The 16,962-nt window shown below is 38.8% G+C and overlaps 1 protein-coding gene across 4 annotated transcripts; it reads right to left on the reverse strand.

Moving 5' to 3' along the window:
- Positions 1–1,869: 1,869 nt before the first annotated feature.
- Positions 1,870–16,645, reverse strand: DNAAF1 (dynein axonemal assembly factor 1). Of its 4 annotated transcripts, none has more exons than XM_087738712.1 (13): positions 16,395–16,645; positions 15,919–16,059; positions 15,310–15,445; positions 12,611–12,702; positions 11,523–11,744; positions 10,606–10,772; positions 10,226–10,347; positions 9,455–9,669; positions 8,094–8,252; positions 7,079–7,188; positions 4,257–4,325; positions 2,718–3,084; positions 1,870–2,407 (listed from the first exon to the last, which is right to left on the reverse strand). In XM_087738712.1, the coding sequence occupies exons 1-13, from the start codon at positions 16,528–16,530 to the stop codon at positions 2,310–2,312; spliced, it is 2,034 nt and encodes a 677-aa protein (XP_087594838.1). In that variant the 5' UTR covers positions 16,531–16,645; the 3' UTR covers positions 1,870–2,309. The 4 variants fall into 4 exon arrangements, with proteins under 4 accessions (XP_087594838.1, XP_087594837.1, XP_087594839.1 ...); XM_087738711.1 differs by having other exon boundaries at positions 2,718–3,087; XM_087738713.1 differs by lacking the exon at positions 15,919–16,059 and having other exon boundaries at positions 2,718–3,087.
- Between the last annotated feature and the right edge of the window lie 317 nt (positions 16,646–16,962).

Below are 16,962 nucleotides of genomic sequence, written 5' to 3' on the forward strand. Positions count from 1 at the left end.
TTCGCCTACCCTTTGCTCCTTTCCTCCTTCCCAAGTCCTCACCGATGAGTGAAAACAGCTTCCAGGGATCGGGGCAATTCACCTGTGAGATGATGTAGGGCCCGCTGATGGGTTGTGATCATCTGTGTGAACAAACAGGAGCTGGAGAGATCTAGCATGTAAAATACAGCAAAGTAAACACAAATCAGAAAGCAGATGAATTCTTCAAACTAAAATGCCAGTCAGGTTGGGTATATCTGGTAAAAAATCGGGATCAGAGTAAAAGAGTCTATAGTTCTTGAAATTACTTGAGTTTTTTATCCTTTTTTCCTTGCTTTCAGTGATAATAGAGCTCAAACTTCACTCTTGGAATTAGTTTTTTATATCTCTTATTTATAAGCATTTTTTCTTTTTTAAGTGTGATGTGATAATATGGTCCTTCCTGCTTATTTGTTCTTAGTGTATTAAGGGGATACCAGGACAGGCGCTAAAACACAGCACAAGAAATGCACAACACAAAGCCCTCAACATAGACCTTTTCCAGCTTTCTGTTAGAAAAGGGAAGCAGATATTTTCTAGGACCGAGCTCACAAATGTTGTTGGCAGCGTTTGCAGCTTTCTAAAGAGAAGATTCCTGTGAAGATGCTTTCAGACAAGCCTGTTCTCCACAGGCCCTCGCTCATCCTCCTGCCCTGTCCCGGAGGCCGAGGATTTTGCCAGCACGTTTTTACTGATGGGAGGTGGAAAACGGCTAAAGTTTAAAGCAATTGTGTCGTCTTCCCTGAGGGCTTTTATGACTTATTTTGTTATGGTTAGGACCAGTTCTCTTACCACCAGATGGCACCTAAGCCCAGCTGGCTGGAAATGAATCTTTTCAACAAGTCCGTAGTAATATTTTTTTTTTCTTTAAATGTGCACATCCACAAGACCTGTTCAATTCTATTTATTACAAATTATTAGAGATTTATAGAAATATGAAAAAAGACATCCACCTAAACTTGGGTATGGCTTAATGAAGTGAGGTCACTTAAAGCCTAGCTTATTCCTGATGTTGCGATTGTTCGTTATATCATAAAAACAACGTCAGCCCTTGAAGATGAGGCCAACTCTTCTATGTTGTGCTTAAACAGTGTAGAATTCTTTTTTTAACTGACCAGCACTGCCACTTCTTTGTTAGGAAAATGAGAGCCGTTAATGCCTCAGCAGAATTGGCCAAGAGTTGTCCGTTTCCCCCAACTCTTCTTTTGCGGTGTCACAGAGGAAGCGCTGCTCTCAAGCAATCTCCACTTCCTTGAATATTATTCTCTAGCTCAGAAGGGGGAGAAGGAGAACAAAATAGGGGAAGGGAAGAAGAGGGAGCCTGGCTGAGGCATCGCTGCTGTTACCTTCCATTTCACTTTGGCGCAAGACAACCACTGTGACGTAAGAGAGAAGCTAATGAAAGAATTCCTTTGATCGGCTTTTTACACCAAAGCTGTCTTTCTGCCATTACTCGCTGGCTGGTTATTTTTCTGTTGTATTTGAAATCCAGATCCTGAGAAGTAGATCACAAGGAAAAATTATGAAAATGGCAGATCTAAGTATATGCTTCATCACAGATTGCCCTAAAAGGTAAAACCATATTTTCCATGCATGGACACTACTTCTGCATCTGTTTTTGCATAAACAATCATAATGCCTATGAATATCAGATCCGTAAAATACCATGTTAAGAGGCAATCTCCATTTGTCATTGAAGTCCACCTGGTATGACATAGACTGTTAAAGAGATGAAACAAGTTAAAAATATATTTGGTTACAAGTAGAATCTTTATTTAGTTCAAATGACAGAAATGTTACATTATGGATTGAAACTACATATGTAATGAAACCCTAAGATAGATACAAACATTTAACTAAGTAATTTCTAGAAGGATGCAAGGGAAAAAAGTGACCTAAGAGAGTGGAATTTAACCTTAAACCAGTAGTGCCATCACTTTCAAAGTCGTGAATGCTGCCAGCTGCCCTGAAGAGCTTGGAGCCGAGGGACCCCCAGCAGCTTTGGCAGTGGGAACGTAAGGCACGTGCTGCCTGCGGGTTGCAGAGGATTGTGGGCTTTGTGCACACTGACGCCACCAGTTCTGCCCTGAAGGTCAGGTGCTGGAGGCCGCAGCAGCCTCTGGCTGGCTGAAACACGCAGTCCTCCTGCTGAAGGCGGTGGGTTTTATATCACAGTAACTGATCTCAGTTTTAACTAACGGTCCCAGTGCCGAACTCTGCATTTTGAGAATTACCGCATGCTGTCAGCCAGATGCTGTGCTCCAGATTTGGTCTGTTGTTTTCCAAAGTGATTAATCCAATCCACTCTCACTGTCCTCGTCATCTTGTGCTTCCTGAGGACATGCTTCACCCTCAGCCAGGCACTGTACCTCTCCATCACTGCCATTCCCTGTTAAAAGCATGAAGGCAAAAGGCAAATGAAACTCGCTGGTGGTCTTCAATACTGGAAAAAGAAATGTGGAGGCCAATTTTTTAAAGCCATTTAAACAAAACTCAGCAAGAACTTCTGGGTAGGAAAAGAGAAAATAACATTTTAATTCCTAATTTATTAGGATTCCCACATAAATAAAAGAAAGAGGTGATTGTTAACTAACAGTGGATCGAAAATTTTTCAGCAAGAGCTGGACAAATCCTTACTTTTAGTGTGTATGTGCCACCCATCTTTTTCTCTGTGATTAATCATGTCACTGTAATCTTACCAGGGCAAGTAACTGTAATCTCACTGTCCTCTTCCCGTGGGCTTGGGTCATCCGGTCGATTGCGGACTGGTGACAATGGCAGGTTATCCTCAGCGATAACCTCTTGTATCAAGGGTTTCGAGGGGGTTGCTTGTTTATCTTTGATCTCCAGGTATCCTTCTGAATTAGCAGGCTCTGTAAAGAAGCTTTCAACAAGGGGTCTTAAGTGCTCCTTTTCATGCTCTTTATGCATCTTACACACACTTGAAAAAATTGCTGTTGGAATTTCTTCTACTGAATTCTCAAACATGCTTTTATTCTTTTCTTCTGATGCAGAATCACTGTCATTTGTCATTTCAGAAATTATTTCGATCTTTGGGTGATATTCCTGCTGTAAAGGTAGAAAATGTAATTGAAAATATATTACTCTAGATGTAAACGCTAAAAGATGGATACATATCTCTTGGATCCATGTTAACAGCTGTCAGCTTTGATGTGCTGTTCTCCCAAAATGTATGGAACGTGCTTCATACCATAGCTCTGCGTCTTTGTGGACGAATCTTGGCTTAACTATTTCTCAGGCATTAGCAATGAACTGACCATCAACTATTAACAGTTCATAAAAAGAAGACCTATTTCAGCAACTCAGCAATATGTGGGCTCAGTTCTATTACTTTTCCTCCAAACAGAGGGACATGACGAACATCATCATCTCACTTCAGTTAAGAACTGAACACCCTTCGGAGCATGAGAACTGCTAACACTTAATCCTTCGATAATTATCTTTGTTCCCTTCCCTTGTCTTCTTTTAATTGGAAGCTTTGTTGGCCAAGACATTTTGCAACACTGTTCTGAGTCTGTGACCAAAACAGCAAATAAATTCCATGCCTTACACTGACTGTACGAAAAGTTTGCATTATCTCGGAGGTGCTTGTAAAGACATGTACTGTATCAGCCTCTGTCTCCAGCAAGGCAAGTATGAGTCAACATTGGCATTAGAATCAAAGCTGTGCTTTTAATCTTTCTTGTCTTTTTCTTTTTTTCTCTTCTGTTTCTGTTTACAGGCTCTTGCCTAGAAACCCAGTTTGAGAACGCTAATGTGGGCATGAACTGCCTTGTGTGTGACTAGCCCCAAGTGGAGCAGAGGAGTTTCAATCTCTCTGTGTTTTCAGTTGAAAAGTCTGATTTTATTCAGTAGCAGGCAATTTGTTCTATCTACTCAGTCCCTTGCAGCATATTAGCACTGGTAAAGTGTATTTTAAGAGTAATCTTCATTAAAACACTACATGCTACTAAGAAATTAATCTTATTGAACTGTTGCATTACTTGATCTTAGTTTTTCATTCTCCTATTTTTGCAACACAATAATATAAAAAATCAAATTAAAAGTATTTACAAGTAGACGGAGAAGATCTGCTGAAACATCCGTTTGAGTTTATAAATGCATAACTGATTGCATCTCCCAAAACAGCATTTCACAACTTAGATTATCCTCATTTTGCAAAACATTTGTAAAGGTATTTAGGGAAGCTTCATCACTGGAATTAATAAGAATCTTACCTTTTGAACAAAGATTTCGTCTTCTGGGGGAAATTCATTTACATCTATATCTTCTAAATCAGGCAGTTCCTGAGGACAATCACAAGGTCATTAATCAGTGGGAAAAGGTACTCTAACCAATAAAATATGACATCTCTAGCTCATTGTGAATCTTCTTCAAAGCAATGCTTCTCAGGGTAAAAGGCCACAGCCAGGAACACTGCACTGTCATCCTCTCGGAGATGACAGTTTCCTCTATGCAGCACATGTGGGAAAAGGAAAATTCATCTGTCTCCAGAAATAGCAGATGGGAAAGCAATAACCTTAATGTCAGACTGAATGCTATTTTCTACTCTACTGTATGATTATGGAAAAAAAAAAAAAGAAGGAAGATAAAAGGATAAACAGCAAGGCATTAACAGGATTTTAAAAGCAAATGTGGTTTATGTCTATTAGCTATGTCTTATCTATTCAGTAGATTTAATCTCAACTGCAACCCATCTTTACGGGTAAGAGTCAAATCAAGATCTGCAGTCTACCAGAAACTCTGTATCAGTAAACTCTGTTAACGTAAATACATCTAATAAAACAATGTTTTACTGTGAATGCCTCATAATTAAAGGATATAGAACTGGAAACTTGCTGAGAACTGTTTTTCCTCAGAGAGGTCCAATCATTTCAGCTTTCCATTAGAAAATATTATCTAAGACAGACAACTGCCACTTGCTGACATAAAAGCAAAAATAGAGGGTAGGCATACAAAATCACAGGTAGAAAGTAATACCTTTTTGCCAATTCTTTAATGTAGCTCAATATTGGTAAAGCATCTCCTTTTGGTTTTAGAGATTAATGATTTTGTAGCAAGCTGCTTGGCATGGTAGCATCAGGAACACCTAATCTGTACTGTCTTGCGTGGCAAAGATTATTACAGAATTAAAATCAACAAAGGAAATTTCTGTTTCTTGATATGGTTGTAGCTAGTGCAGCATGTCCTGAAGTCACATGGTTTTATAACAATATTATTAAAAATGTACAAATTAAGATTTGAGACTAACGTTAGTGGGTGGCATCTGATGTCAATAAGGAAGTGAAATAGCTGTTAGTCTTGTTCCAATCGGCAGGGTGCATTTGCAGATCAAACGAAAATCACTTACTAAAGTTATTCTGCTTTAGGTACACTGAATGTACTTCAAACACTGCCAAGGCACGTGCAGCAACATGGGCTTGTTTCTGCTTGACAGAGGAGTGTCATAACAACCGCATTACAAATCCTCCTCCGCTCCTCTCCCTTTTATTACTACTGAGACCATCGACTGACTCCAAGATATGAATAAAGACCACGGTGCTGCTCCGGAGCTTCTCACCATTGGCATCTTCACAGCCATTCCCTGCTATGCCAGCACTAAGTCTCTCTGGAAAATCTGCAATAGCGTGAGTATTGGAGGTTGTTGCGAGAAGCTCTTTCCATCGCTAAACATCAGTTGGAGAACCAAGTCGCATAGACCACTGAAATGTGTATTAGTATGTGATATGGGTTAGTTTTTTTTTTTTCTTCTGTAGAATTAGAATAGTCATACTTTTTATGTCTCAAAAGAAACCCCATGCACATATGCTGAAGAGTTCCTTTTATGCTACATTGAAGTTTGTGCAAAGGAGCGTGCTATGGTGCCATGTAGCACCAAGGGGAAAACAAACACTCAATCTACAAGATCTTCACATTGTGGGTACCTACAGTATCACTATTTATTGAAAGCTTTTATTTCAGACCCTGGAAGATCTGGTTATAATACTAATATTGTATATACTTGGAACTGCTGCCAGTTCTCTCCACTACCCTTGTTAAACCTGTTATTAAAAACAGCCAAACGGGAGGATGCAGCAGTAAGCCCTCTACTGAAGCAGTGAGTTGAGCCCTTCGATAACGGGATGGAATTTTTTCCTGGGAAATTAAGGGCACAGAAAAGATCTAAGAGACTTTTCTAAAACATTCTAGTAAGAATTTAGTTAACAGTGGCAGTATAAGGGATCAAAGAGTATATTAAGTGCTCTGGGAAATCATAAGCTCAGAAGTTTGTTATTGCTAGTTATGTCATAATCTGACACTGTCAGTTTAGCAGCACTGTCATAATTATGACATATTGAATAGTTCTCCTTTGAAGTGAGATCGTATTTTTCAGTGGTATCCATGTCCTCCTCATGGTTAAATGTGGTTAAACGTGTTTAAATGTTTGCATCATCGGATAGAAATCTTAGATAATAGAAGACCATATTACAAATATCAATCATGTATTATATACCTGAATGATGCACATTCTGCTTTTCTTGGAAATATACCTAAAAGTTATATTTTGAGAATACATTTATAATTATCTAATACTGCTAGCTAACATTCACAATGAGTGGGTGGTTATTTCTTCCTTATGCTTTTTCTGCAATAGTTCACATTTTCAACTGTGTATTTCATGTGAGTTTTGCCTAAGAGGACGTGTGTATCCACTAGATTCTTTTTATTGTGACTTCTGTTTTTTAAATGAGAGCCCTCATTAACTTCTCCAGAGAAATCACAGAGACAGAAGGTCAACTTCAGGTGATTTATGGCCAATGCACAAAATAAACTTTGGAAGCAGTGGTAAATTCTTTACACATGCTACACTGGAGATAATGAATACCCCTACAATTTTACTTTTGGGTTTTTTTTCTTTCTTTCCTTTTACTTTTCCTAATAGCAGACCTTTCTTAGAAACCTGGCCATATAGTTTTATTAGCCAGGATGTTACAAGAATTAATTTGAGAGCAGACAATACTCAAATCTGAACTTCCCCAAATCTGAATCCAATACATACGTCAAGATAAAGTTTCTCTGGTGTCTCCAGTTTGATCTGTCCAATTTCAGCACATTCATCCAGTTCAGGAAGCCAGGCCTTTTCAGTAGCTGCCTTCTCTCTTGGTAGATCTAAAGAATGAACAATAGTCAGTTGCAGAGAACTAATTAAATAAAAGACTTTCTGTATTGTAACAGCAAGCACTGCAAAACCAAACTGCTAGGGACCTGACTACCATTGCAGAATTCACAGCTGAATCCAGCTCTTTGTCTTTCCATCATATTCTTGGTCGCCCTTATATTGTATAAATTAATATTTGCATTTTGCAATAATGTATTCCACAAAGCTACAAAATCATAGAATCACAGAATGCTTTGGGATGGAAGGGACCTTTTAAGGTCATCTAGTCCAACCCCCCCTGCAATTGGCAGGGACAACTACAACTAGATCAGGTTGCTCAGAGCCCCATCCAGCCTGGCCTTGAATGTTTCCAAGGATGGGGCATCTACTACCTCACTGGGCAACCCGTTCCAGTGTTTCACCAAAAAGCATTCTTCCATGTGTGAAGGCACAAAACCACCTCTAGAGTGATGTCCAGCTTCTGCTGGCAGACAGACCGCGCAGTTTATGTGGGAGCAAGGGAAGCCTGTAAGCTCTCCTCTCCTGTTGCTAAACCTGGCACACATGAGAAGTGGAATTCCACCTTTATGTGACAGAAGTTGCAGGTTGAGCCCTCACAATTTTTTTTGTTTGTTGTATTTAAAGAATATTTTATCCAGTATTACTTGATTTTCAACTAGTCACTGTAGAAATCTAATGGGATGTTCTTATCTATGAATCGGTTTGAATCACGGCAGAGGCAGTGCTACACTAAGAGTTTGGCTCATCGTCTCTGCATCCTCAGTTTGGTCTGATCCTTCACTGTGTACATTACTGTCTGTCTTCTTGTTGAAGTTTGAGCGTTTGTAAGAGTTTGATTCTTGTGTATCCTCTTGAATTCTAGCAGGAATGTTTCCAGATGTGAAATCTGTGTTACCTTCCCTATTTGGTAGAAGTGTTATCACTTCATCACGAGCATCAAAACTTTCATGTCTAAATTTCTCAGTCTTCTCTTGAGTTTCTTCCTCTTCTGATATATTTGAAGTCTCTGATGTATTAGAATTTCCATCACTGTCATCTGAATTTGCAGGTGCTCCTACAGAAGAAACAATTTCATTAAAACTGCTGAGTTAATTTATCATTACTCATTCTAAATATCCAGACTTTACTACATGGTCTTAATAGTTTGGCATAAAATATGCATCAAGAGCTCCATCTTTGTTTGAGCACCTATTCGTGGATCAGTAGTCCTCCCAGGATTGCAGAAATGTTGTGGGTTTTCCCATCTCAACTCCCTAGCAAATACAGTTCCCCAGCAAACAGCTCATTTAGAGAAAACTCTATAGTAAATAATTGTCTGGTATCTATAGTTAACTTTGAAAAGATTCACAAGTGACTACATATTTAAATATATGCTTGAGCATTTTGATGGATCAGTGACAAATGTTGATGTTATCTTCTCCTTTATGCAATCTACCTGCTTGCAGAAGAAGTTTTACTTGTTAGTCAGCCATGTTTGATTTCAGAGCCTGTGAAACCCCAAAACGTTATCAGATATAGATAGATAAACACTCCTCTGCACTGTAGTATGGCCTTCTTATTTGGCTTCAGTCCTGTTTATCCTGAAACACGCACACTTCTCTAGAAAGGTTAGGTTGGGACCTATTACTGGTCGTAAACATATGCCTCCTTGAATAATGTGACAGGAGAATTTGTGGCATTAAAAAGGGCATTAAAAAGGGCAGCAAGTGAAGCAAATGACCCTCCTCTTACTGCCTGTATTACCACTGCTGTAGGCTCTAGGCTGAAGCTCTTCCTGTGAGTGAACACAGCAGTGGAGAGGTGCCTGGATGGGGACTGGTGAGGTGGTTATCACTAGGTCTTACTGGAGCACACGTGCCTCTTGAAGCCAGCCCTGTTCTGCATCTTGGGGAAATATGGCTCTTGGGGTGTCCCTGCCTGCCTCCACCCAGGAACGCCTGCTGGAACCATTATTGCCTGACCAGCACCTGGGTGCTCTGGTGAAGAGCACAAGAGCTTGGAACGCTGGGACAGAAAGTGGTTTATTGGTTTTTTGTTTCATCAGCAGTGAGAAAGGTGATGATGATTGCTTAAAATTGCTGTGGTTAATCTAAGATGCACCAAGATTAATAAAGTATTTAGTATGGGAAAAGAAGATTCATAAATATATTCAAAAAATTGCACCAGCCTGCTTCTGAACATTTAGGAACTATTCATTTATTTTAAACATTCAAATTGAAGCAGACACAGACATCTTCCAAAACAGTAACCACAAACCTTCTAGGATGTCTGTTGCATCTCCATTTCCACATTTTGCACTTGCATCTCTTTCTTCCATATACTTTTGTCTTTTCTTTTCCTCTGCTTTTTGCCTGATTGCTGCTAAAGCATCGATGCTATCTTGGATTTTTTTTCTCTCTCTGGTTTCCCATTTTTCCCTTTCTGCTTTTTCAGCCTCAAGCCCTCCAACAGCCCAGGCTTCTGCACAGGCTCTAATGAAAACACAAAAGCTCACTGTAATATAGCTATAAAAGCCCATCTTTATAATGAAAGAGAAATTTAAAATAGCTTGCAACAGCATAAAATAGCTGCAAGAGAAAAAAAGCATACAGCAGTGACAATCCCTTATGCAACAGGGATGCACGTATATCTTATCTTGTATGTGGAACTGCAGCAAAAGAACCGAAGATATCCAAATGCTGGTGATTACACCACCAGAGATCTGCCAGGAGTGCTGATCTTGGCTCTGCTTTTCCAGACACCTCTGCAGTTTCTGTTGAAATAGGGATTTGCCTCTGGTCTACAGACTTGGCTAAAACAATTCTGTTTAAGAATTAATTCCCTTGGGAAAAAATGCATGTTTTTTTCTAGGTATGTTAGATGTAGAACTCCATAGCATAACACTCTCGTACTCAAAGTCACCTACCCTCAAAAAATTATATCGGTCAGTCTTCCTTTCCTTCCATGACAATATTGACAAAAAATGGATGAGTGATCATCAGCATTTGAGCTCCGTTGCTGTGTAAAGAAGATGGCTCTGTTTCTTACCTGTCCTTTGGGAAAACTGGTCTGTCATCCAGATATGTTAGTAGTTTTAGTCGAACAGTAAGTGTTTTTCTATAATTAGCAATTTTCTTTATCACTTCGTTTCCCATCAAATTCAGCACACGCTAGAGAGACAAGGGAAACCATTTTTAAAGCTGAGTAGCAAAAAAAATCCCAATCTGGATACGCGCTTTCTCTATCATTTCAAAAACAAGAAACCAATAAAAATATCCTGGGTGTTATAGGTAATCTAAAAAAAAAATAAATGTTTAATAACATTTCTTTTAGACCGCAATCTATTGTGCACGGGACTACCCGACAAAACCATTTAATGGGGATTCACCCATATACATGATATAAACCCTCAACTATATTCGGCTTACCAAGTTAGGCATGGTCACCAGAATAGTTACAATACGTGGATCACTTAGATTGTTGTGGGAAAGATCGAGCACAGAAATACTTGGGCATTCTTGCAAGTGCTGTATGTCTTCCACTGTTTGTAACTTATTGTGAGCAATCTGGAGAGTCTGCAGGACTTTCAGACAAGCTGCCAGACAAGAACAGTACAATGTAAGGAACGGTAAGAGTCACTGCTTCAGAGAGGGTTTTCTGGAGCAAGTAGAAAACTGCCTTGTCAACATAATTGTTTTTACTGAATCGTCGGGAGCTTTCTTCTAAATTTGTTGTTATGCTATATGCCCTTTTTGGCTAGGCCTCCAAAGCCGCTTTCTTCACCCCAGGAAAAACAGTTGTTTGTTTTTAGGATGGTGGTTGTTTTTAATTTGTTTCGAACTAGTCAGTTACACAAAAGCAAGAGCTTGTGTTTCAAATTACTCCCAATGTATACAAATGATAATGTACAGGAATTTTTTTTTCCTGCTGAAGATGGAATAAATCCTTTAACAGACATAAAAGATTTGGTAATCAAGTCTGCAACTGCCACAGCACATCATAACTGTAAAGCAAATGGTGAAAAATGGATTGCCAGCCCGTCTGCAACACAGGTAATTACTTAGATGGTATTAAGAAGTGAGGAAAGACTACTTAATTGTCCTATGTATCCATGTGAAATAAATTACTATGTCTTTCCTGTTTTCTCATCTATTTAAATTGCAAAATACATAGGTTTGACTCTTCAATAGAAGCCTTGTGGACTTTGGTATGGGATATTGTGCAAAATTCTAACACGAATAAAAAAACCCTTGAAACTAGTGCCACTAATAATAGCTTAGCTTCATCAAAGCTTAGGAATATGGGCCCGTTATAAGTTAAAACATGTTGCACCAACAGTTCTTACAGAGATTCTCAATGGTCTTAACGTAGTTGTTACTGATATTGAGGGAATCCAGCTTTTGTAAGTGTTCAAGGTTTTCAATTTTGTTAATTAAATTGAGTTGCAAATAGAGGCAACGCAACTCTGTCAGAGCCTCCAAATTCTCGATTTTTGTTAAGCCATTGCATTCCAGCCATAAACACTTCAATCCAGTATACTCTTCGAGATTCTCCAGGCGGTCAAATCCTGCAGAAAAACATGTTTTAAAATGAAATTGCATTGGCTGAAAACAAGTTTTTGGAAGAGTAAATTCCATTAAACCAGGGCTGCTGAAACAGCCTGTGAGAACACTTGTACTCAAGTTGCTGCCAGTATCTCCACTGAATTAATGGTACAGTACCTGGCCACTAAAGGGCAAAACCATACTGGTACCTATTCTGGTCTATCTCTCCTGCAGCCTTTTAGATGCTCAAATAATATATATTGAGAAAACAGCAAAAACAAGGCCAAATGTAGAAGGTAGATTCAGCATGCCCTATTTATTTAAAACAATTCTTATGCTAACCTGAACCAGCTAACCGTATCGTGCAAAAACCTGCTCAAAGATGACAAGAGGATGATCCGTGTTCATTCTAGCAACTTCTTTTTCTTTCAGTAGTATTTGAGAACATGCAGCAAGCATTTACTGTTCGTTTTCTTCCTGACCATTTTTATTTGGCAGTACAAAAGTCCCCAAAGCTGGAAAACAGCTTCTTTATACAAACACATTTAAGAAGAAATACGTATATTTTCCTCTGAATGCAACCCAGACCAGTATTTTAAGACATTTCTCAGAGGCTACTGTTTTGGGGGAAAAAAAAAACCAAAAGTGTCCCTTGATTCCTATTGATCCTTTGAAGGGCTCCACAAAGTGAATTAGGTCTATAATCTTTTCACTTTTCTACCTTCATATTGACTAATTTTGTTTCACAATTTCATTACTATATAAAATTAAATTATGTTTCTAATTTAAAAGAATTATTAGATACCTTACTTCAACGAGCCATAAAATAGATTCTCTGCTAAAATGCTACTTAGAATGATAAATTTAAGCAGTTTTGTCCACATCTTACCTTTATAATGCAAGTAAAGCGTATCATTTAAGTATGGTGTCATGTATAATTTCTGCTGCTTACAGATGTCTTGCAGAATTTTTTTTGTCATTCTAAAATAATAATGGGAAGCAGAAGCAAAACAAAAAATGTATTTCAGTGCACATTCTGAACTCTTTGGGTTTTTAACAGATTTCAATGCAACACAATTAATAGTTCTTTTATGCAAGAGAAATGGCTATAGCTTTCAAGACTATACTAAAAATAAAAAGCAGTAGGTTTTTTAGAGTGGCTTTCCATTTCTACCTCTTTGAAGTGAGTTATCAGGCTCTTCTGCTAAAAAACAGAGAGTATGTAGGAAAGTGGGTAGGGAATTAGAGAGTCCATCTTCTTGGAAAAGAGCAGCATGATTCTATGTTAGAATCTGATTCCTTCGTCTCCAATTCTTTCCTCCATTCCTTGCTGCTTTGGTGCAGGACCTTTGGTAGCATAGCCAATACGCAACATTTTTCTCAGACTAGAAAAATCAGTAGTTATCAACCTAACATTTTAATGAAATGCCAACTCTGAAATAGCACTCAAGACAGTTTTAATATACAGCCGTGATTGGCTAGGAATGCCACAGTAAGAAAAATAAATAATACCTGTTCAATTGTAATTGCTTAATTCTCCGCAACAATCCAGCTCCACTCTTTTTGGGGTTCATGCAAGCAAGAAGCAAGAAAAGGCTACTCAGGGCAGCTGTGGGCTACAGCTGAACAGTGCAGGGGCAGAGGACTCTGCAAGAGGCGTTGGGCAGAAAGCTACAGTGTGAAACAGCAGAGGCTGCAAGGGCAAAGCACTTGGGCTGGCAGCCAACAGCGGCCAAACAAGGCCAAAGCTGCACACGGCAGTGAGCAGAACAGCAAACCCCCAAAGTGGTAAGTACACGGGTGGCCTGAAAACTGTTAAACCAGTAATGGATCACAGCAAAAAGCAGCTGATGGGATGAGTTATGCCGTTATCTGGGACCCCGTGCTAGACAACACTGGATCGACAGTTTCATAGAGTTGGTAGTCCCCGAGTAGGGACTTTGCAAAGAACGACAGGACACTGGTTTTGGAGGCAAGGTGTCCAGGGCTACATAGAATTTAGTAACATTATAGACAAGAAACTTGGGAACCTATTAGGAAAACACCTAGCAAAAAACATTCCAAAGCAGAAAATACATCTTCCTGTTTAGAAAGATTAGATTCTGTAAAACAAAATTCCAAAATAGAACTTCTAGTATGTATTCCTCACTTAAAGAAATATTGCAGAAGTACAATGTTAAATGGTCCAAAATTATTTTCTATTTCTAAATTCCATATTATCAAACTGAACTTTGCATTTTTGGTCATAAGTATTTATAGGACTAAAGCTTGTAACAGTAAGATTTTCTTGTCAGGAAGATATTTTCAAAGTAACGAAAAACCTCGAGTCAAGGCAGTGAAGTTAAACCTTTCATAATTAATTTGCTTTTAGATTTATTTATTTACTTACTACACTAAAATTCTCAATATTGCTGAAGACCAAAACTGTAATACAGTCAACTAGTCAATTGAGTTCCTGGGGCAATATGATTGTTGGCCTGTAACTGCCCTGTAAGCCAAACGTGCCTGACATAAATCTCTGAAGCAATGAAAGATTTAAAAACCTTTAAATATTGTATTGTCAGCCCAGATATGCTAGCTACTTGCAGTATATCCCACTGTTTTTCATTGTGCTATTTGTAGTAGCATTTAATCAAATTATTAGCATCCTCAGCCGATTTATAGGATCTTAAAACATGTTTCTTCAAAACACTAATTACCTTATGTGCAGTTGTTGCTCTCTGCCACCATTCTTCATAAGAACTTAATTCTGAAGCGTGCCAGGCTGATTAGCCCAGGATAATGAAGTTTTCTATGTAAATACAGTCCAATCTGCCTCCTGATAACTCAATGAGAGTCTTCCCCTTGACTTTAAAGGACTGTAACTGTCTCTACCAGAACAGCTATGTTAAAGCTAGCAGCAACATAAACTTTGGCAAGTTTCACCAACACGTAAGCAGGTACAGGAGCAGAGGGTAAATCTTCATTGTTCCTTATATATCACTCCGTAACTAGCCCATGTGACCAGACTTTCAACATTGTTATTAAACAGTACCAAATATGGGGTTTAATTTTATTATTTACTTGCAATGTGCTTAATCAGAGATAACACAAGAATAATCCCATTTCACAACTATTAATGAAGAGCCATCGCAGTGTATGCTGGTTTAGGCAGGACCAAAATGAGAGCCAGAGCTTACAAAGGAGTTGTATCTTATTGTCAATCATCTGAGGTACCTCTGGATTTCCTCTGCTAAAAATTATCTTGACAACTGTAATACTTATATTGTGATGAATTAATACAATGCATTGTCTGAATTGATGCTTAGAACTGGTCAAATCTACTGACAAATGATTCCCACAAGAGTTTGCACAATTATCTGCAGGTCCATTAAATAGACTACATCATGTAGTTAGAATGTAGTTTGCTACTGCGGCCATAAAAAAGCCGTACAGATGCTGGAACTATCAACAATTCCTGAGTCATCGATTACTCTCAAATTCATCTTCAAAATTGCTCTCCTGAATTAATTTGTAGAACAGCGAAACTCCCATTGACTTCAATGATGCCAAGATTTAAATAAAAAACATCCACAAACAACGTATTACCTTACACAGCCCCTCTTTTCTTCTGCCCTTTGACTGAATGAGCTGGTTACCGATTTGTGATCACCATCTGATTTTTGTTCATACTGTTGATCTGCTTTGGACATACAGCTGAAGGCTTTCTCTTGAGTTTTAACATCTTTGTAAGAAAACAAGTTGCAGTTTAACAGCATGAGTGGGGAAAAAGTGTCATGTTGCCAACTTTAGAGAAATATTGAAGAGCACTGGAATATGAATGTCAAGAAAACAAGTGTGCTAACCAAGATTTTTGCTGACATTTTTAATGAAAGGAAACTTAACTTCTTTAGAAGGCAAAGTAGTAAAATAAGTAGTAGTAAAATTAATTGTTGAAATTTGCTTTTTTTTTTTTTTTAGATCTGGAAGTCAGGTAGTACCCACCAGTCTTAAGAAGATTATTATAATGTACAGTGACAATATAAAGTACTGGCACCAATACTCTTATGGTCTTAGACATCTACTATATATTGCATTTAGCTAACAATAATTTGAGTTTAACAAGACTGCTAATGTTGCGCATAAAGAGACTACAGTAATGGTGTATCTGAGTCATCTCAAGCACCGTTTGTTAGTCTAGCTCTTCTACAAATTTACCCTTTTGCACTCTTCGGAAGGTGTCTCCAGTGCTATATTCATTCAAGCTGTCTTTAGATTGCCTTAGATTAATTGCATTTTCAATGTTTTTCTCTTCAGATTCCTGCTCTGCACCTTCTAGTTGCACTTGTATTCCACACACTTAAAAAGAGACAGTGCAAACAAGATGATTATACCAGCTCATTTAAACATGATTGTAATTAAAACATTTAAAGGTCATGCTAGCTGTATGATTGCAACACAGGAGAAGGTATCTCTCCAGGTAGAAAACAATTAAAGAAAAGGAGGGGGGGTAAAAGGCACAATAAGATAGCAGCTGAGTAAGCCTCAGGTACAGCAAGAGTTTCAGTGACTTCAGTGGGAGAAAGAATAAACTCATATTGCATCCAGATGAGTGACAACAGACTTGATTTCTAGGCTTTATGTTCACTAAAGTTCCCTAAATTCATCCCAGAGAACCAGCTTGAAGGGCTCACCTGTGTTGACAGAATTGCCTTCATGTTCTGTTTGGGTAGCTTCATTTCCCGTGTCGGTCACAGACTCTCCTGACACCTCTTGCACAGTAACCTCCCCTCCAAGGCCTTTGCCCGAGTCTCCATTTTGTGATTGCATTTTAAGATATGTGATTTAGACAAACATCAGCCAAGTCAGTATTTGACTTACAATCCAACTTCCAGACAAAATGTGCAAAGGCACATTTGTAGGAGAACCTGTTACAGATAAAAAGACCATATGAGTAAATTATGATGCCTGCACAGAGCTAGCAACTTGGGGCTATTCACTGTGGAGATACCAAAAGGCAGGGAGAATTTATCTTAAACCCTGCCCACAGTGGATCTCGCTCAGAGCAGAGAGGACCATGGCCGAGAAGCCTCCCAAAACCAAGTCACTTTTTTCCTTTCGAAGCCAGTGCGCTGAGGGTGCAGCGATGGTGCTCCTTCGAGGCACAGCCTGCTCTTGTGTAACGCCTGCGAGCTGGGTGGACTTCTGAGGGGAGTTTTACTCTCCTCACAAGGGTTGCAGCTGCTGTTACGTTTCCCCCTG

The sequence above is a fragment of the Nipponia nippon genome, unplaced genomic scaffold (genome assembly GCF_047370975.1).
Source record: "Nipponia nippon isolate SJK-2023a ecotype South Korea unplaced genomic scaffold, ASM4737097v1 scaffold_7, whole genome shotgun sequence".
Lineage (NCBI taxonomy): Eukaryota > Metazoa > Chordata > Aves > Pelecaniformes > Threskiornithidae > Nipponia > Nipponia nippon.

Bases quoted from the DNA above. Each gene is read 5' to 3' on its own strand.
- DNAAF1 (XM_087738711.1), bottom strand. From the start codon at position 16,530: ATGCAATCACAAAATGGAGACTCGGGCAAAGGCCTTGGAGGGGAGGTT. The intron at 10,773-11,522 runs GTAAGAACTGTT...CTTGTCTGGCAG, and splicing joins TAAGACCATTGAGAATCTCT to CTTGTCTGAAAGTCCTGCAG. The intron at 2,408-2,717 runs GTAAGATTACAG...TGCTTTTAACAG, and splicing joins GATTACAGTTACTTGCCCTG to GGAATGGCAGTGATGGAGAG.